This window comes from Sphaeramia orbicularis, chromosome 14, assembly GCF_902148855.1.
Source record: "Sphaeramia orbicularis chromosome 14, fSphaOr1.1, whole genome shotgun sequence".
Lineage (NCBI taxonomy): Eukaryota > Metazoa > Chordata > Actinopteri > Kurtiformes > Apogonidae > Sphaeramia > Sphaeramia orbicularis.
In genome coordinates, this window is record NC_043970.1 from 53,982,696 (window position 1) to 54,004,058 (window position 21,363).

Below are 21,363 nucleotides of genomic sequence, written 5' to 3' on the forward strand. Positions count from 1 at the left end.
AGCAGAAGAAGGAGGAGGAGGGGGAGGAGAAGAAGAAGAAAAGAAGGAGAAGGAGGAAGATGAGAAGGAGAAGAAAAGAAGAAGAAGAAAAGAAGGAGAAGGAGGAGGATGAGAAGGAGAAGAAAAGAAGAAGAAGAAAAGAAGGAGAAGGAGGAGGATGAGAAGGAGAAGAAGAAAAGAAGAAGAAGAAAAGAAGGAGGAGGAGGAGAAAAGAAGAAGGAGAAGAAGAAGAAGAAGAAACGTGTCGCAGTATGTGTGGACTAGAGCTGAAACGATTAATCGATTAGGTGCTTGAAGCAAATGCAAACATTCATGATTCAATTAATCGACTGGAGCTGACTGAAGGGAAATATTCTACTCCAGTTTTCCTGAACTGAAGCTTCTTTGTGCGTCACAATAAGCGTCCGTGTGAAACACAACAGTGGAACCAATGTTTAACAGCAGAGAAATGAAGGAAACAAAGGTGTGATTCAGAAGAACTGTGGTTGAAGGATTTTTTCTGGATCACTGAGTCGATCGGTTGCAGCTCTACAGGAAACCCAATCATTTTTTAATTTAGTAGGAGACAGAGGGGAAACATATAATAATGTATATATCTGTAAATCAACACCATATTTACGTTCATCTCCATGTGTATGGAATGACTTCTCGTGCCATTTCGCGATAATAAACAAACAAATCATCGCATTTGTGATTTAATGGACAAACCGACATTACACACGTCTGTTTTTGGACATTTAGTAAATCTGGGTAAAGTTTGGTGCAGATGTCCGATGTTAAAGCGACTACAAACTACTAATTATGTGGAAATAACGGAGCCGTGGGTTAACTGAGGCATCATTTTAAAAATCCACTTTGGTCGGCGGGGCCATGTCCAGGTTCTGAAGCCCTTTCAAGTCAAACGGCTGAAACACAGTAAAGGTTTGAGAGGAGAAGCCGCTCAATAATTTCCTCATTTCTTCAAGTGCAGCGATAGCAGTGGTGCTGGGTAAACTGCCTGAAACAGACATCTGCAGCGGCCTTCTTTGATCTCCGTGAAACGAATGAAGAAAGCCTCAATGGGTCTTTGTAATTTCTTGCTCAATTTGAGGTGAAAGAGTTTGGGTTTTGGGAAAATGAAGCCGCTGAGCTCCAACTGGAAGAGACATCACAAGTGTTTACGAGAAACAATAGTGAGCTAACGGTTAGCGGTTCAGAGGGGGTTGGAGAGGACCATAGTGGAGCCCCGGAGCGGCGTAATGACACAAATAGCATCATAATGAAAACACAACTCACCGTTTAACGTACAGTCCCTGAACTACACACGCACACACACACCGAACACACCAGTGAACACAACTAAAAATAGACAAACTGATGGAAACAGTCCAGCTCCGTCTCCTTTGTCTGTTCATTATTATCTGTATTATTCCTTCTAAACTGAAGGGGGAATTCTGGATCGATACCAGTGTTCACAGTAATAATTTGGATTTAACAGATGGAAATACCAGTACAGCTCAATCCTACACTTTAACCCTTTCATGCATGAATTATGAGGACCTTAATCACAAGTTTTTTCCTGAGTGTTTTTATCCCTCTTTAGGCATAAAAATAATAATTCTATTGATTTTTGTTAGCCTATTTTTATGGACTTACAAAAATGTCCACTCAGCTGGACACCATGCATTTAGTTTTAGAACCAAAGAAACATGTATTTACTGATAAACTGTGTGAAAACTATGAAATAAAAACATTTTTAATGCTGCTAATCTGATGTTTTCTCACATTTTAACGTACCTGCATGGAGATAATATGCAAAAAAAACCCTGTTAATTATAGTGTAATAACAATTAGTTTTGTTAGTCTCAAACATCTTACTGCAGATCAGGTTTATCTAGAACAGCAAAGTTACAGAAATGGTACGAATGGCAGTGTATGGGATGATGCATGAGCGTCCACTGTGTTGGCTGATCTGGAACTAAAACAACAAAATCCATGAATATATCAGGGTAGAGACTGCGATCTGGTAGGATCGGCGATTCTACCAGTAGAGACTCCGATCGTAGTCTCTACTGGTAGAAACTCCAATCGGAGTCTCTACTGGTAGAGACTACGATCTTACCAATAGAACTGCCAAATGCAAAGTTAATGTTGAAATTAGGGTTAGGGTTAGTATTAAAATATTCAAACTATATGTGTACAATGACCACATCTGGACTTTTTAGTTAGTCTCAGCACGCTCACATAATATATGAATAATTTATGGAAAGCACCAAATATTAAAACCATTTGTGAAATATAAATGACAACAATTTTCTCAAAACCTTTGGAATTTCAACATTAACTTTGCATTTGGCAATTCTATTGGTAAGATCGGAGTTTCTATCAGTAGAGACTCCGATCGGAGTTTCTATCAGTAGAGACTCCGATCGGAGTCTCTACTGGTAGAATCGCCGATCCTACCAGATCGCAGTCTCTACCCTGACAAATATACAAGAGAACACTTTTGAACAGCTGTCCACTGTAGTGACCAGTGTGCATGAAAGGGTTAATAAAACCTTGAATAGAACACAACAGGTCAAATCTGATGCTCTAATATTTAATTGAACAGCATCACTTCTATGAGCTCACAACGTTTACTTCATGCATCAGTTTGTAGAAAACATAAAGACTGGACAACAGCATCATTTTACACATGGATTAGACAGCAGAGTCCACACCTGAACGATTACCGGTATAATGAAACTGCGGTAAAATTGCCAAAGGTTAGTATTTCCGTTTAAATTCTAATTATCATGGTAACTGTGTTTGATTAATGCACTTTTGTGGAGAAAACACCTGTGTAAAAATATGCTTTTATGTCAAATATTTGAGTATAGTTTGAATTTATTACAATTTTAATTTTCTATACCTAATATTTGGAACCAAGATTCACTTTTAAAGTCTTTGAAAAGGTTCATGAAGCATCTTTGAGGTATTTATACATTAAATTATAAAAAAAAAATTCCAAATTTTCGGATCTCATATTTTTTGTTTGTTTTTTGGCCTTTTATGTTGATATAGTACAGTGTTTTTCAACCTTGGGGTCGGGACCCCAGGTGGGGTCGCCTGGAATTCAAATGGGGTCGCCTGAAATTTCTAGTAATTGCTGAAAATAAACTTACTAATAAAAAATAAATAGTGAGTTGAGAAAGAGACAATCACAAACATAACAGACATGACACTGTGGTTGTGAAACTGCAGCACTGTGGTTCTGTTTCTGTGTCAGATGTTCACTGTGGTCAGTTTCAGATGCTGCAGCTCTTTCATAATTCATAGTTTCAGTTCTTGTTTGTCCAGTACTAATTGTCCTCCTTGTAAATCACAGCTGGACTGACTGGACAGATCCTGACCCTTTGTGCAGTAATCTACACCTGGATTTACTGCCTCTGTCCACAATAATAGACATTATATAGACTAAATGTGTCTAAAATTAGCGTTTATTTGCAACATAGTATAGCAAACTATTACATCAGGGGTGTCAAACATGCGGCCCAGGGGCCAAAACCAGCCCGCCAGTGGGTCCAGCAGGATGAATTAGTGAAACACAAAAATTACACTGAAGATATTAACAATCAAGGATGTCAAAATAACTTTAGGTCAATTCCATCTAAAGTGGGTCAGACCAGTAAAATACTACCATAGCAACCTATAAATAATGAAACCACACATTTTTCTCTTTGTTTTAGTGTAAAAAAAAAAAAAAGTAAAATTATACAAAAATGTTAACATTTACAAACTAGCCTTATACAAAAAATGTGAAAAACCTGAACAAATATGAACAATCTGAAATGTCTGTGTTACTAAATGTTTTGTGTATTTGTAGATCCACTGTGATCTGTAAGTTGTAATGAACATGTGGAAATGAGAAGCTGAGGCCAAATAATGGCATAAATTGTTAAAACTGTACTTTTTTTCTAAATAAATTTCATTTTGGTCATGGTTGTTCATGTTTTTCACATTTTTTTAAAGGGTGTAAAAAATTTTGATAATATAATTTAACTTTTTTCACTCTAAAACATAGAAATTAGAGATACAAGCCTAATCCTGTTCCGTAAGAAAGTAACATGAAAATGAAATAAAAACATTTTTAATGCTGCAAATCTGATGTTTTCTCGCATTTTAACATACTCTAATGCTAGTTATTACTCACTTCATGGAGATAATATGCAAAAAAAACCTTTGTGTCTAACAAACAAAAAACAAAAAAACAAGTGGTTTACACTCAAGTATGTCAGTGCAGATCAGGTTTTTCAAAAACAGTGAAGTTACAGGAATGGTCTGAATGTCAGTGTGTTATGGAATAATGCATGAGCGTCCACTGTGTTGGCTGATATGGAACTAAAACAACAAAACCCATGAATATAGAAGAGAACGGCTTTGAACCGCTGTCCACTGTAGTGACCACTATGCATGAAAGGGTTAAACCAAGAAGACAATCTGGAGTCATTATTTCTAGATTATTATGCTGTTATTTTCGAGTTCAACGCCCTTGACTGTTAATATCTTCTGCACTTTGCAAATTCATCCCGTGGGCTAGATTGGACCCTTTGGCGGGCCGGTTTTGGCCCCCGGGCCGCATGTTTGACCCCTGTGCTGTATAGTATATAAAAGCAAAATCAAAAGTACAGAAAAACGGCCAAACTAGGCTCAGACCACTGAGGGTTAATACAGGGGTTGGACAAAATAATGGAAACACCTTAAAAAATCAACAAAATATAATTTAATATGGTGTAGGTCCGCCTTTTGTGGCAATTACAGCCTCAATTCTCCGAGGTATTGATTCATACAACTTGTGAATTGTTTCCAAAGGAATTTTCAGCCATTCTTCAGTTAGAATACCCTCCAACTCTTTTAGAGACGATGGCGGTGGAAATTGACGTCTTACTTGAATCTCTAAAACTGACCATAAATGCTCAATAATGTTGAGGTCTGGGGACTGTGCCGGCCATACGAGATGCTCAACTTCATTAGAATGTTCCTCATGCCATTCTTTAACAATTCTAGCTGTATGGATTGGGGCATTATCATCCTGAGGTGAAGGTGTTTCCATTATTTTGTCCAACCCCTGTATGTTAAGTAGGGCTGAACCATATGGACAAAATTTCATATCTCGATATTCGTACCAGATATCTCGATTTGGATATGATACGATGTGACTACGGGTTCGGTGAAAACCAGACATTTTTCAGAAAAATACAAACATCATAATACAAAAGAATGTGGAAAGTGCAGTTTTATTTATAAGAACTCACTGCCAGTCATCAACATTAACATGAAGTACGAATAAATTAAATTTGTTGTGACTTCCACAGCTGTACTTGCAGGGCGAGCACAGGGGAAATCTATATCATTTATATCGTTTCTTTTTCTATATTAATATCTTGAATGTTCATATCTAAATATCTATACAATAACAATATATCTTTCCGCTCTAATGTTCAGTGTCATTTTCGCATTTGTGTGTTTGACGGCCGCCATCTCCAGCCTCACACTGGAAGCCTACGCAGCGTCGTGCACATGCAGCCCAGGCCTGGGCGGTGACAGATGGAGAACACTAGCATGGAGCTCCAGGGGTCTGACCTGAGAGCAGTTCAACTTTACCTGACACACAAAGACACGCCGCCGCTGTCATATGCACGAGCACATTTACAGACAGGCAGGAAAAGTGTGTCACAACGGCTCGGAAACGCACACAAACCCCAGCGTTTCAAGACGTGTTTACCGTCTTTAATCTTTAATAACAGAGCAGACTCGTTGACCTTGTTTGTGTTTCTCTGCCGTCGTGTCTTTGCTCTTGAAGGATGAATGAAAATCTACACAAACGTACTGAATATACACCATGTAGGCTGGAACACAGGTAGAAACAGTTTAACAAAGACGAGCTTCACAGCAGCACTTCAACCAAACCATCAGCAAAAAGGAACGCACCTGCACCCACACACAGCAACGAAGAGAACATCCAAATACTACCAACAAATGGGAGGTGGAGTTAGCCCTGCTGCCGGAATATTACTGGGTTTTTTTTACTGTTTGTTTTATTTTTTTTTTTACAGTGTATAAATATGCCTTCTCTAAAACTACTTGCTGATTTGATCCTCAAACTCGAGAGAATGAAAGCGATAACGTCGATGGAAAGACCATCGAAAAGGTCAAACCGAACATGAGGAACTGACTTAAAATGAGGGAAAAAAACATGAAGAAACTGTGAAAACTGGGTAACGGAGGTGAAGTGAGGACAGCTTCTACTATCCAGACGATCACACCGGCAAAAAGAGACGAGGATCTGACAGCAGACATGAAATGAGAGGATGCAAACATTTCCCTTGTGTTTAAAGGTCAGAGGATCCCCGTCACACTCCTTCAGATACAGTAACAGTGAAATGTGAAAATTGTTTTGAATGATTATATTGTATGTTATTTGCATTGACAAGTTGTAAAGATTAACCCTTTCATGCACGAATTATGAGAACCTTAATCAAAAATTTTTTCCTGAGTGTTTTTATTCCTCTTTAGGCATGAAAAAAACAATGTGATTGAAAATGTTCTTCTGAAAAATAAATAAATAAAAAAAATAATAAAATAAAAATAATTTTTAAAAATTTTTAAAAATACATAAAAAAAAAAAAAAAATCTTCATGAAGTTGCAAAAATATCCACTCAGCTGGACACCACGTTTAATTTTTGATGCACAGAAACATGTATTTACTGATGAACTGTGTGAAAACTATGGGGAGGGCTTATGATTCTGGGGGTTTATGCTCAGGAGAGATCCACATAATGTTACCAATTCATGTCAGAAAAGATATGTAGTGTCTTAAAACTGTAATAAAGATATGTGTAAAAAACAAACAAACAAAAAAAAAAAAACGAAAAGAAAAACAAAATCCATGAATATACAAGAGAACAGCTGTAGAGTAGCTGACCACTGTAGTGACCAGTGTGCATGAAAGGGTTAATGTAAAGACCCCAGGAAGAAGAGCTGTAGCTGTGGTACCGCTAATAGGGATCCCAAAGAAAGAAAGTTGCATTATTTTTTTGTTCTCCATCAAATCCCATTGATTGTCCATGTGGTTCAGGGCCGCATGTTCGACACCTGTGCTCTAAATGTTTGACCCCCTGACCCTTAAAGACTGAAGTGTGTTGTTGTAGAAGTGAACAGTGGCTCTTAAACTCCTCATTTATCGTCCAATGTGTTGAATTTGTGCCACTTGTGTGTGTGTTTGTGTGTGTGTGTGTGTGTGTATGTGTGTGTGTGTGTGTGTGTGTGTGTGTGGATGTTTTCCTGGTGGAAGTCATACGTCAGCAGCCTGTGCCTAGTTTGTGTTCCAAGGAAAACGGATCGCCAGTGCTCAATAAATTACTCCCACTCTGAGTAACTGTTGAAACATGGATCAAATTGCTTTTTCACTCTGAATCGTACAAAGGCGCGACAACCGCTACAACCGGAGCCCGACATCCCTCATGTAGCAGCCAGGGCTTTGGCAGAAAACTCCTGCGAAAACAAATCCAGAGCAGACTCTCAACAAAACGCCTCTCAGTGACACACAGTCATCTCTGGCTGCAGCGCTACGTTTAAAAGCTACATCTGTTCAACTCCAGCTCACACCAGAGCCTGAAAACACACCCAGTCCGAGGCACGGGGCTGCAGGACCGAACCAGTGTTGGGCCCAGTTCCACTCCCCGACCAGAACCACAGCGTACAGCAGCTGAGAAAAACAACACCCCCCACCCAAGTCAGCCACGAAGAGGGCCACGGCCACCAAATGCACCCTGTCGCACCAGAAGAGCTCCAAATTAGGGATGCAACGATTACCGGTATAACGATAAACGGTGGTAAAATCACAGTTAGTGTTAGTGTTTAAATTCTAATTCTCATGATAACTGTGTTTGATTACCGCACTTTTAGGGGAGAAAACTCCTATGTAAAGATCTGCTTTTATATCAAATATTTCAGTATAGTTTGAATTTATTACAATTTTAATTTTCTATACTAATATTTGGAACCAATATTCACTTTAAAGTCTTTGAAAAGGTTCATTAAACATCTGTGTGTTATTTATGCAATAAATTATAGACATTTTTCAAATTGGATTTTATTTATTTTTTGTGTTTTTTTTCGCCTGTTATGTTTTTATATTAGGTTAATGTGAAAAAAAATAATAGACAGTAGGGCTGCGTATCGGCAAGAATCTGGTGATACGATACAAATCACAATACTAGGATCACAATATGATATATAACGATATATCATGATACTGTTAAAAGGCAATTTTTTGTTTGTTTCTTTTTTTTTTTTTTTTAATGATTATTTCCTTGGAGAATTGAATTCCAGCAGAAATCTGCACAAATACTAAACACATTTTTATTTGATCCCAACAGGATCTAATGTTCTATCACCAAATGTTCCAACTGTGTTCAAACTGACATTCTGTTTCACAGACATTCCAGTTTCAGATCCTGTTCAAATGTTCAGATTCTATTAGTTCACAACTAACATCAGAACAGGATTGGAGTTCAAACCCAACAAAGGAACCAACATTATTTAATAAAAGAGTGTTAAATAATAATAAATAAAATGTAAGAAAAAAAAGAGCCTCCACAATATCTGCATTTGAATAAATATCTAAAAATATCGATACAGTACTTTTTAATATCGATACAGTATTGTGAAATGAAATATCGCAATATATTCCAGAACTGATATTTTCTTACAGCCCCAATAGGCAGATGATATAGATGAAGCTGTGCTGAAAAAACAGATCCCAAACATGGGTATAGTAAACATTTGTTTCTATAGTATATAAAGGCCAAATCAAAAGGACTGAAAAACAGACAAAATAGGCTCAGACCACTAAGGGTTAATATTGGAATGTTTCTGACACAGAGGGTACACTGTGCCTATTATTTTATTTTATTTTATTTTTTTTGTTGCTGTTTTTTTTTTTAAAAAAAATACAACTTGGTTAAATTATTCCAGTGTGTGTATTAGTACTTTTTGAACATTTTGAGCATGTTTCAACAATACCGCGATAATAATGATAACTGTGACGATTTGGTCACAATAACTGTGATATGAAATGTTCATATGGTTCCATCCCTACTCCAAATGTGAGCTGCTGAAGTCAACTCACTTCTTTAGCTTCACAAGTGTATTCTGATGGGGGGTGCAGTTTTCGGTGGTACCCGGTGCCAAATTCTGCTCCCTGCTGAAAACTGTATGTAGTTTTCAACAGTATCTGTTTTTATTGTCATAGTTTTTGTGTGTTGTGTCTAAGATTTAACTTGAAGGTTTTATGTACCTTACAGTTTGCAGATTCTTTAATATTAAGGTTCCAGGTTCCTTTATTTGTACCCGTGGGTAGATTTGTTTTGCAGACATAGTGATTGCATTTGGCAGTACTATAAAAAACATACATTGAACCTGTTCGGCAGGTACTGGATCGAATGTCAAGACAAAAAGTGTTCAGTGTTCCACCGTTCAACAGTAGAGTAGCATGGAGACGAATAAAGAAATAAATAAGATCAAATAAACACAAACAAGATGCAATAAAACATAATAAAAAACCCTCCAGAAGGTAAACAGATAAAACCATAAGTGCAGTATTGTCCTGTTCATGGCTGACTTCAGAAGGGGGAGCAGTTTTCAGCACAACAACAAACACCTCTTTCTGCAAAGCATTCTGGGATTGGCACCCACACCTTTAAGCACAGCTCAGGTAAAGCAGCGTGGCGGCGGCGTTGGAACACTTACCTCCAGAGCCTCCAACGACACGAACCCCGTGATGGAAAAGCCGTCGATGATGTCCTCCTCCGCTGAACTAGACTCCTTTCGCTTTCTCCGCGGGGGTCTGGGCCGAGACGAGGAAGGCTCCCTGGAACCCTCCCGCTCCGAATCCGACGAGAAGCGGAACACCACCGACCCCCCCTTGACGTGGTTGTTCCTTATCCCATTTGATCTCCTCTCCCGATCCCGCTCCGACCTGGACTTCCTCTTCTTGCGGAGGCCGCTGGATCGAGGGCCCTCCATGTTCTTCACAGGAAACATCCAGATAAATCCTCCTCTTAGAGATAATCAAACTCTTCAAGTGCCGACCACCGGCACAGCTCGACCTCCACTTGTGTTAAAAAACCCTCGAGGAGAATCCCTGAAATATCCCAGCGATTGTTATCGAAGTATTAGATCCAAGGTAACCATGTAATATCCAAGAGATACACCCAAACCCTGCGTGGGGTCACTGAAGTGCAGCTAGGTTCCAAGCAAACATCCCCAAAGGCGGTCCATCAAATCCGATGACAGAGGTGTAAAATGAGCTATTAAACGCGTTCTATGGCCAAGGTGTCGAATCCGCCACAGGAAGAAGAGCGTTTCACGTTAAAGCCAACGTCTGCTCGGTGAACACGTCCTGCCGCGGCCAGCTGAGCAGGTGACGCCACATCTTTCTTCTCCGGGATCTGACTCTTCTTACCCAAGGTCAGCAAACTCTCCCTCCTGCAAAATAAAGACAGAGAGAGCATGCATTTGCAACATGTTCACTCAGCAAGTTCAACTGTGCATTTAGTCCTCCAGCCATTTTCCAAAAGGGGGGGTCGTTACCGTTCTACCTGCAGCAGGACCAGCCTTTTATTCGACTCTCCTGCTGATACACCGGGTTTTCTTACACTGCCCGGTCATTAGGTTAAGATGAGCTCATTTTACGCTCCTTCACTCACGTCTCTAAAGGCTTTGCTTTAAGCTTGTGACCCAAACTGTTTAGAACCATCACATTTTAGACGTTCATTAACAGGAATTTCACTTCGCTACAGTGTCTTGAGCGTCTGGTGATCCATTCAGTTAGAGCTGCAACCAATTAATGGACTCACAGTGATCCACAAAAGTCATTCAACCACAGTTCTCCTGAATCACAGCTTTGTTTCCTTCATTTCTCTGCTGTTAAACATTGGTTCCACTGTTGTGTTTCACACGGACGCTTACTGTGACGCACAAAAGCATGAGAGAATATAAATCCATAGATAATCTGGAGAACCAGTTGGTCATGAGACAAGCAACTGGGGATGGAACCATATGAACATTTTATATCATAGTTACTGTGACCAAAATTATCACAGTTATCATTATTATCACGGTATTGTTGAAATTGTGCTCAAAATGTTCAAAAAGTACTGATACACCACTGAAAGAATTTAACCAAGTTGTATTTAAAAAAATAATAATAATAACAATAATTGGCACAATGTACCTTCTGTTGCAGAAACATTCAAATATTACATTTTTTGGATTTTTTTTTTTTTTTATTGAAAATACATTTTTTTTGTTAAAGCAATAAAGAAACAAATCTACCTTCATAGTTTTTCATGGAGTTCCAAAAATGTCCAATCCACTGGACACCATGTGTTTAATTTTTGAAGCAAAGAATGCAAATATCAAAGTGATAAACTGTGTGAAAACTATCAAATCAAAACATTTTTAACGCAGCTAATCTGATGTTTTCTCACATTTTATCAAATTCCCAATTTTTATTAGCAACTGATTTACACTCAAACATGTTAGTGCAGATCAGGTTTATCTAGAACAGCAAAGTGACAGTACTGGTCTGAATGTCAGTGTATGGGATGGTGCATGAGTGTCCACTGTGTCGGCTGAAATGGAACTAAAACAACAAAACCCATGAATATACAGAGAACAGCTGGAGAAGAACTGACCACTGGAGTGACCACTGGAGTGACCACTGTGCATGAAGGGGTTAAAGAAGCTTCAATTCAGGAAAACTGCAATAGAATATTTCCCTTCAAACAATTCAAGTCTATTAATTGAATCGTGAATTTTTCCATTCACTTCGAGCACCTAATCGATTAATCGGTTGCAGCTCTACATTCAGTGCTGGTTTGGTCTCAGTCTAATTAACGTGCACATAATATGTACATTTTACCGACTGTTTCTTCTCTGGTCCTACTTTCACCCATAAAAACCCAAACATCCATCACCGATCAGAACCATCTACTGATCTGAACCGTTGAATACCTGTTGAGCCACTTATCCTATAGATCCATGCAAATAACTGATATAAAATACAGTTCTTCATCTTTTCATGGTCATCAGATATGACCCATTTGGACGTGATCATGTAGAACTTCATAAAAGCTCAGATTGAAGTTGAGGGTTATTGTATCAAAAACTGAGAAAACTGAAGAAAAAGTGACTTTTTTGGAACACATGTCAAATATGAACCAATCACAGGGGGTTAATGCTCTTAAAATGCATGTTAATATATAATAACATTTGTAAATTAACCCTTAAAGACCCAGTGCTACTTCTGTGGGAGTTCCCAAATGATTAAAAAAAAAAAATCTATTTAACCGTTTTTAAAGTGATTTATCACCATTTATTGTAATATTATCATCTGCATTTTGCTTTTTTTTTAGTGAAAGATTATGTTTTCTCCTGTATTTAATTCACTGATCATGTAGACGTTCATAAAAGCTCAGATTAAAGTTGAGGGTTATTGCATCAAAAACAGAGAAAACTGAAGAAAAAGTGACTTTTTCAGTAAATAAATCAATAACTGAACATAAAAACTCCATTCACTGTCATTTATGAAACTCCATGGGTTTTTCTGATGAATCAATGTTGTACAAGATGAACAAAGTTGTTTTTTTTAAATCACCGTTTTATGGTGTTTATCCAAATATTTTTCTATAACATTTCAGATTTTTCAGTATTTGGTCTGTTTTTAGTAATAACCCCTCAAAGACCAAAACCACTTAAAACCATCTACTGATCTAAACTGTTTCATACCTGTTGATCCACTAATTCTATCAATCCATGGAAATAATTGGTGTAAAATACAGTTCTTCATCTTTTCATGGTCATCAGATAAGACCATATTTGGACGTTCAGAGGCTCCGTAGTTACCGTGGAAACACCGTCATCTTCTACAACACTGATTCACCAGTAAAGCCCATGGAGTTGGATCAATGACAGTGGATGGACACACTGGGTTTATATATGTTAAATAAAATGAACAAAAAAGAATTTTAAAAAAATTACAAAACAATAAATAACATGAAAAAATAATCAAAAAATGTACTAAAATGAGGCAAAAAAAGAGTAAAACAAGCAACAAATAGCAAAAAACAGATAGCACCATCAACCAAATAATAATTAACAGACAAAATAAGTCACAAAATGAACAAAATTGAAGATAAATTAAAAAAAAGAGGCAAGAAAATTTAGGAAAGTAAGCAAAATATAGTATGAAATGAAGGAAAACAACCAAAATTATAAATAAATTAATAAAAAATGAACAAAATGAATAAAAAAATTTACGAAACACAGGCTCTGTAGTTACCGTGGAAACACCGTCATCTTCTACAACATTGATTCATCAGTAAAACCCATGGAGCTGGATCAATGACAGTGGATGGACACACTGGGTTTATGTTCAGTTAATGAGAGATTTGACTGAAAAACTTGCTCTTACTTCAATTTTATCTGTTTTTGATATAATAACCTTTGACTTCAATCTGAGCTTTTATCAACATTTTCATGATCAGGGAATTAAATACAGGAAAAAACATGATTTATACTGATAAAATACAAAATACAGAGGATCATATTATAAATAAATGGTGATAAATCACTTAAGAAAGCTTATATATGGAGAAAATTTCCTTCGGGAACTGACATAAGTAACGCTGGGTGTTTATAGGTTAATAATTAAACCGACTGTAACGGCTGCTGAGCCTAAAACAAAAGGGAAAACATCCAAGAGGAACAGGAAGTTGTCAACAGTCTACAACCTTCAACTTCTGCTGCTGAGTTTGTTTGCTAGTTTTACGACTCAATAGAACATCCACATATGAGCAGCAAAACCTGTGACAACATTAAATAAATACAGAATTCTGCAAAGTGAAGCAGCGTCAGTGTTGCAGTTCAAGACCGAATAATAAACTAATATGAACTCCTCCTGGATGAAAAGCTCTTCCACAAACACACTCACACACACACACACACACACACACACATACATCCTGGTCTGAATCTGAATGAATACAGCTTTCTTTCCAATAATCTCAGTTTACAGCACAGGTGTCAAACATGCGGCCCGGGGGCCAAATCCGGCCCGTCAAAGGGTCCAATCCGGCCCCTGGGATGAATTTGTGAAATGCAAACTACTATTACACTGAAGAAATTAATCAGTGTGTCAAAATCATTTTAATTCAGGCTCCACATACAGGTCAATATGATCTCCAGTGGGTCAGAACCAGTAAAATACTATGATAACTTATAAATAATGACCACTAGAAATTTTCTCTTTGCTTTAGTGTAAAAAAGTTAAATTACGCTGATCTGCTAAGAAAATGCTTCCAGAATAAAAGTAATGAAATTTTACCACATGAGAGTCACTGATAAAGAAAATCCAGTCATAAATACTGGTTGGCTGAAGTTTCCAAGTTACAGCCTTGGGTCAAAATGTGAAATTCAAGAATTAATGAGAGAATGGGTTTGACTCCAAAGGAATATTTGTGTCAGAGCTACAAGATCTACTTCCAAACACTGTCTGCACGTTAGAATACATTCACTTTACAGGTTCTATTAGTGGAAGATTTATACAACTATTATATAAATGTACATAAACCAATATATATGTGGAATAACATTTAATCATATACCTTGAAAACTTTAGCAAACCGGCACTTTTGTCATTTATTTTCCAATTAATCTTATTAAAATACGTAACATTTAGCACATTTAATGTCTGAAGCAAATCATTTCTAAAAAACTGTAGACCAGTGTTACATGAAAATGTTTATCTTAAAGTATCCTTTTACAAATAATGTGAATAACCTGAACAAATATGAACCTGAAAATGTCTTGAGAGAAGCACAGTAAATGGAATTTTACCAAATATTGTGCCCGTTACTAAATGTTTGGTGCATTTGTAATAGTAATGTAAGTTGTAACGCACATGTGTAAATGATAAACTGATAAACTGAGGCAGAAGATTGTTCAAATTGCACTTGTTTTTCTTCAGACCTTTCATGTTGTTCATATTATTCATATTTTTACCGAAAGTTTGTAGAGGTAAACATTACACTGGTCAACAACAAATGTATTGTTTCAGTTTTTTGAGCTGATTTAGGATCATTTTGGTGCTGAATCCAAAAATCACATTCATTTTGCTCAATCAGGTCAACTTTCTGAACTCTGCTACATATTGGCTTTTGAACATTTCTGCTTACATTTATGGGCCTTTTCACATCATATGATACAAAATTCTTTCATATTTCTTGCAATAAACGAGTTCTGAAGATTTTACTTTTGCCAGTTTATGATTGTTTTTTTTAATATTACAGGTGAATGAAATGGCTTCGACTAGAAGATCTTGCAAAAATAAGCCTGACGTATTCTGCTCCATCTGCGCTGAATACACCATTGTACCTAACAGGAATCAAGTCACAAGTTTCATAAAGTGTGCTTACCAATCTGACTTTGGTATTAATTATTATATTTTGTGAGAAGATCAAATTTTTCAAAATCAAATTAGCAAAAAAACCCTAACCTGACTGAGAAAAACAGATGTCAGTTTTGGATTTAGCGCTGCAAAATGGTCCGAATTCAGTTGAAAAAACCTCGACAACTTGCAAAAAACATTTTTTTGTAACCCAGTGTAATTATCATATAAATGTACGTTTCTCGCTGTTATTATTATTTTACTGGTGCAGCCCACATGAGATCATATTTGGGGGAATGTGGAACTGAACTAACATGAGTTTGACAGCCCTGGTTTACAGCATCACCTTGGATACTGTCAGTCACAAACCCTCGTTAGCGCAGAAGCTACAGTCGTTCTGATGTGAACGCAGGTCTAACCCAGTCCTCAGACGTCCTTGAAGTTTTCCTCATGCTGTTAATGAAACGTACACACATGTCCAACCCTCTGATGACACCAGCCTGCACTCCACAGGTCATTCCTCCACTGACACTGGAGGCATGTGGCCGCTGTCAGATGAACATTCTACAGTTTACAGTCTGCTTCTGCAGCCTTCTCACAGCAGAACACACAGTCCAGGCCTAAAGCCACACTGGACTGTGGACTAAAAAAAAAAAAAACACATGTCGATGGCCAAAAAACAAAACCTGCTATCTGCAAATGTTTACATTTTGAGTTTTCACATTAAATGGTGAGAACCAGGATGAGTCCACATGTTTAGTCCATCTGCAACATAATCCTGTCCTTTCTTATGACATGAAGGTCACCTGACGACAACAACAAAGACCAGACTACAGTCAAACTAAACCATCAATCAATCAATCCAGTTTTATTTCTATGGCACCAAATCATAACAGAAGTTCTCTCATGACACTTTACATATAGTCGGTCCAAACCAGACTGAAGCCAGTTTACAGATTCCTCCAGGATCCACTTTTTTTTTTTTGTTTCCTGAAAAAAGTCATTTTTTCAGATCGGAGGTTTTGTATTTGGCCATGGATGTGTGCTGTGTGCTTCTGTATGTGTCTGGAATATGAAGTGTATAATCCATGACATCACACAGACAGTATGTGTGCACGGTAGAAAACTGAACCAACTACAACAACAACAACAATCTGCAGACCTTTGGAAAACAAAAACTCATCATACCTCCAAAAATCCTGAAGAATCACACCGTTTCTGCTTCAGCGCACAAACCCAAACCTAATCTGTCACAGCCACCCCCACCCCCCACCCCCCCACCATCACCACCTCCATCTCTCCAACTTTACATTGTCTCCTTGGACACAGGTTGTTAGCACACACAGCTCATCTGCTTCATACATGTAGTGATCCAACAAAGACCAAACTATAATAAACTGAACCATCAATCAGTCCAGTTTTATTTCTATGGCACCAAATCATAACAGAAGTTCTCTCATGACACTTTACATATAGAGTCGACCCAAACCAGACTGAAGCCAGTTTACAGAATCCTCCAGGATCCAGGGTTTTTTTTGGTTTTGTATTTGGCCATGGATGTGTGCTGTGTGCTTCTGTATGTGTCCGGAATATGAAGTGTATAATCCATGACATCACACAGACAGTATGTGTGCACGGTAGAAAACTGAACCAACTACAACAAATCTGCAGACCTTTGAACAAAACAAAAACTCATCATACCTCCAAAAATCCTGAAGAATCACACCGTTTCTGCTTCAGCGCACAAACCCAAACCTAATCTGTCACAGCCACCCCCACCCCCCCACCATCACCACCTCCATCTCTCCAACTTTACATTGTCTCCTTGGACACAGGTTGTTAGCACACACAGCTCATCTGCTTCATACATGTAGTGCTCCACAGCTTGTGCTACACCCTGCAAAGTCCCACATGTTGGAAAGCCCTGCACATTTCCAAGCATCTGCATGTGGAACAAAAGACACATCCAAGCACAACTCTGCAGCAAAACCATTCACAATTATGTCTCCCCATGCAAGATGAAGATGATGATGATGATGGTGATGTGCCTTCTAACAAATCCAAAAATGCAAAGCAGGAATAACAGTCACAGTCCAGGCTCTGCTTCCCCTCTCTCTCTCTCTCTCTCTCTCTCTCTCTCCTGTGCCTATGCCTTTAACCTGATGCCCCATGCCTGCACTCCTCTAATGACACAAACGCACATCCTCACATCCGCTCAGAATCTGCTCAGACTGGATGGGAGCACCGGCCCCGGCTCTCCCAGCTCAGTCTCAGTGTTTTCCTTGTGTTGGCTCGGGTCCTTTTTGTCTGCCTGTGCTGTCAGTGGAGCTCAGGCTGTGGAATCCAGTCCAGCCCACAGCAGCAGCAGCAGCAGAGGAGCCCAGCCTCTGCCTCTGCCTCTGCCTCAGCTCCAGTCTGCACTACACACACAACAAAAGCAAAGCAAGCCAACGCACTCTGCAGGTTTTTTTTTTTTTTTTTTTGGTGCTGTTTCTTTTTTGGCTTTTTTTTTTTTTTTTTTTTTTTTTTTTTTTTTTTTGTGCTCCAAGACACGTCATGCAAAACCAAGAAATGCAAACCCTTGCGAGTGGGGAGGAACCGTCCGGACAAGTTGCAGGCCTTCGGTCACTAGAAAAAAAGACAAAAACATTAAGACACTTAGAAAGGCTCGGAGCTGACAAAATAAATCCCGCAAAGGAAAAGCATGGTGGTGTCTCCTCCTCCACCTCCTCTCCTCTCCTCCGCTCCTCTCTCTCTCTCTCTCCCTGATCCGAGCTTCAGGATCCCGGTGAAGAGAGAGGGGAACCGGGGCGGAGTGATACGCCGATGCCGCAGTGCCGCTTTACAGGCTGCGCGCTCCTTCCGCGGCGCGAACGAGTGCAGCCTGTGGAGGTTCGGTCTGAGCCCGGTTCAGACGCGGAATAAAGCCGAACTACATCACGCACGGATCCAGTCGACGCCCTTTTTTTTAGCAGCAATGAATCACCTTCGTACTGTCATCGCTTTTAATTCATGCAAAACCTGCAAATATAAGTAAATATAAACCCCAGTGCAGACATGTGCAAGTTTGTGCATCACAGGTTATTAGTGTTAATTATTGCACTTATTGATATTAAAATGTGAAATACTTAAAAAGTACGAATAAAATGAATCACCTTTGTATTGACGTCGCTTTTAATTCATGCAAAACCTGCAAATATAAATAAATATAAAACCTCCAGTGCAGACATGTGCAAGTTTGTGCATCACAGGTTATTAGTGTTAATTATTGCACTTATTGATATTAAAATGTGAAATACTTAAAAAGTACGAGTAAAATGAATCACCTTTGTATTGTTGTCACTTTTAATTCATGCAAAACCTGCAAGTAAGAATAAATATAAACCCCCAGTGCAGACATGTGCATCACAGACGGTTATTAGTGCTAATTATTGCACTTATATGACTAAAAGTGAAATAGTAATTAAAAAGTAAGAGTAAAATGAATCACCTTCGTATTCATGCAAAACCTGCAAATAAAAATAAATATAAACCTCCAGTGCAGACATGTGCAAGTTTGTGCATCACAGGTTATTAGTGTTAATTATTGCACTTATTGATATTAAAATGTGAAATACTTAAAAAGTACGAGTAAAATGAATCACCTTTGTATTGTTGTTGCTTTTAACTCATGCAAAACCTGCAAATATAAATAAATATAAACCCCCAGTGCAGACATGTGCAAGTTTGTGCATCACAGGTTATTAGTGTTAATTATTGCACTTATGACTAAAAGTGAAATAGTTATTAAAAAGTAACAGTAAAACTACAAAAACACTCAGAGTTCAGACCTCCGCCAAAGCAGATCACCCCCCCCCCCCAACTAACCAACAAACAAACCCTGGCAAAAACAAAACCTCCTTGGCGGAGGTAATGAATCATCTTTGTATTGTCATCGCTTTTAATTCATGCAAAACCTGCAAATATAATAAACCTCCAGTGCAGACATGTGCAAGTTTGTGCATCACAGGAGGTTATTAGTGTTAATTATTGCACTTATTGATATGACTAAAAGGGAAATAGTTATTAAAAAGTACGAGTAAAATGAATCACTTTAATATTGGCGTCGCTTTTAATTCATGCAAAACCTAAAACTATGAATAAATATTACAGACGTGCAAGTTTGTGAATCACAGGAGGTTATTAGTGTTAATTATTGCACTGACTAATATGACTAAAAGTGATAAAGTAATTGTAAAATGAATCACCTTCACATTGTCGTTGCTTTTAATTCATGCAAAACCTGCAAATATAAATAAATATAAAACCTCCAGTGCAGACATGTGCAAGTTTGTGCATGACAGGAGGTTATTAGTGTTAATTATTGCACTTACTGATATGACTAAAAGTGAAATAGTAATTAAAAAGTGAAAGTATAACTAGAAAAGCAGTCGGAGAGGGCAGAACACCACCCCACCCCACCCCACCCCACCCCCCACTAACCAAAAAACAAACAAACCCTGGCAAAAACATTACCTCCGTGGTGGAGGTAATGAATCACCTTTGTCACTTTTAATTCATGCAAAACCTAAAGCTATAAATAAATACTACAGACGTGCAAGTTTGTGAATCACAGGAGGTTATTAGTGTTAATTATTGCACTTATTGATATGACAAAGTGAAAAAGTAATAGTAAAATGAATCACCTTCATATTGTCGTCACTTTTAATTCGTACAAAACCTGCAAATATAAATAAATATAAACCCCAGTGCAGACATGTGCAAGTTTGTGCATCACAGGAGGTTATTAGTGTTAATTATCACAGTTATTGATAAGACTAAAAGTGAAATAGTAATTAAAAAGTGAGAGTACGGCTTCCAGAGAGCTGTTGGCTGGCTCAGAGCAGCTTCTTTTGGCTGACAGCAGGCAGCGACTGAACATATGACACAATCATCTGTCACATATTTATTTACTCACTGCTTTATTTACTCGCTGGTGTCAGAACAAGTGGAGTTGTTGCATCTCCTCGGGTTGTACGTGGGGGAGAACGGCAGCCGTGTCCTCCTCTGTGAAACCACCTCTGGCTCAGGTGTCATTATCATTTGACTCATGAAAGTTGACTGGGAGCTTTTGCTTCAGGGACACCCAGGGCACACTGAACTCAATTCCCCATTCACCAAAACACTAACAAAGATGTCTGACCTCAGAGCTGCAGCGGCGAATAATAAAATATTCAATAAGCGCAGTATTTTACACCGCTGGAGGATTTCAAAATGTCAAAAAAAAAAAAAAAAAAAAATATTGCTGTTACCTTCTACAGCAGTTACGTCCTTAATTAGTCTAATTACTTCCACCTGTGCAGAGTCAACTGGAACGCTGCCTTCACGTGCAATCCGGAAAATGAGACTTTACACTTGTCAAGTATGTGGACGTTTCACCTCCTCAGACCCACCGATGGGTTTTCTGTCCACATTTGTGGACAAGAGTTTCACAACTTCAGACAAAAAAAAAAAGAAAAGAAAACTGTCCACCACAAAGGACGTTCCATAAAAAAAAAAAAAAAAAACTGCATCTGAAAAAACTGTTGCATCATGATGTTTCCAATACAGGCACGCACTTAATAAAAAAAAAAAATACAATAAATAAAACTTGTACTTTGCGGACATTTCCTGGGCCTCAGGAGGTTAATTCAGGTGTTTCCTTTCTAACAGAGGTCTGGGATACAAAACAATACTGACTAATGTCATATTAGAGTTTTATATTATGGGATAAATATCATTGCATTGGTTAGTTTGGTTTAAATTGTTATATTTGTTTTCCAAAAGACCTCAGAGATGGTTTTGACTGAATTTCTCTCAACATTGATTTTTTTCTTTTTTTAAATTCATGACTATGATTTTAAATGTTCTA

The 21,363-nt window shown here is 38.1% G+C and overlaps 1 protein-coding gene across 9 annotated transcripts in view; it reads right to left on the reverse strand.

Moving 5' to 3' along the window:
* Positions 1-18,200, reverse strand: part of auts2a (activator of transcription and developmental regulator AUTS2 a) — a 693,940-nt gene extending 675,740 nt beyond the window's left edge. For 7 of the 9 annotated variants that reach the window (XM_030154094.1, XM_030154090.1, XM_030154095.1 and 4 more), the window contains exons 1-2: positions 18,053-18,200; positions 9,773-10,510 (exon numbers count right to left, since the gene is read on the reverse strand). In XM_030154094.1, the coding sequence (XP_030009954.1) occupies positions 9,773-10,066 (294 nt within the window). In that variant the 5' untranslated portion in view covers positions 10,067-10,510; positions 18,053-18,200. Of the gene's footprint in view, positions 1-9,772; positions 10,598-17,674; positions 17,927-18,052 lie in introns of those variants that run through there. The other 2 variants (XM_030154089.1, XM_030154088.1) reach the window with 2 other exon arrangements.
* Positions 18,201-21,363: the final 3,163 nt, after the last annotated feature.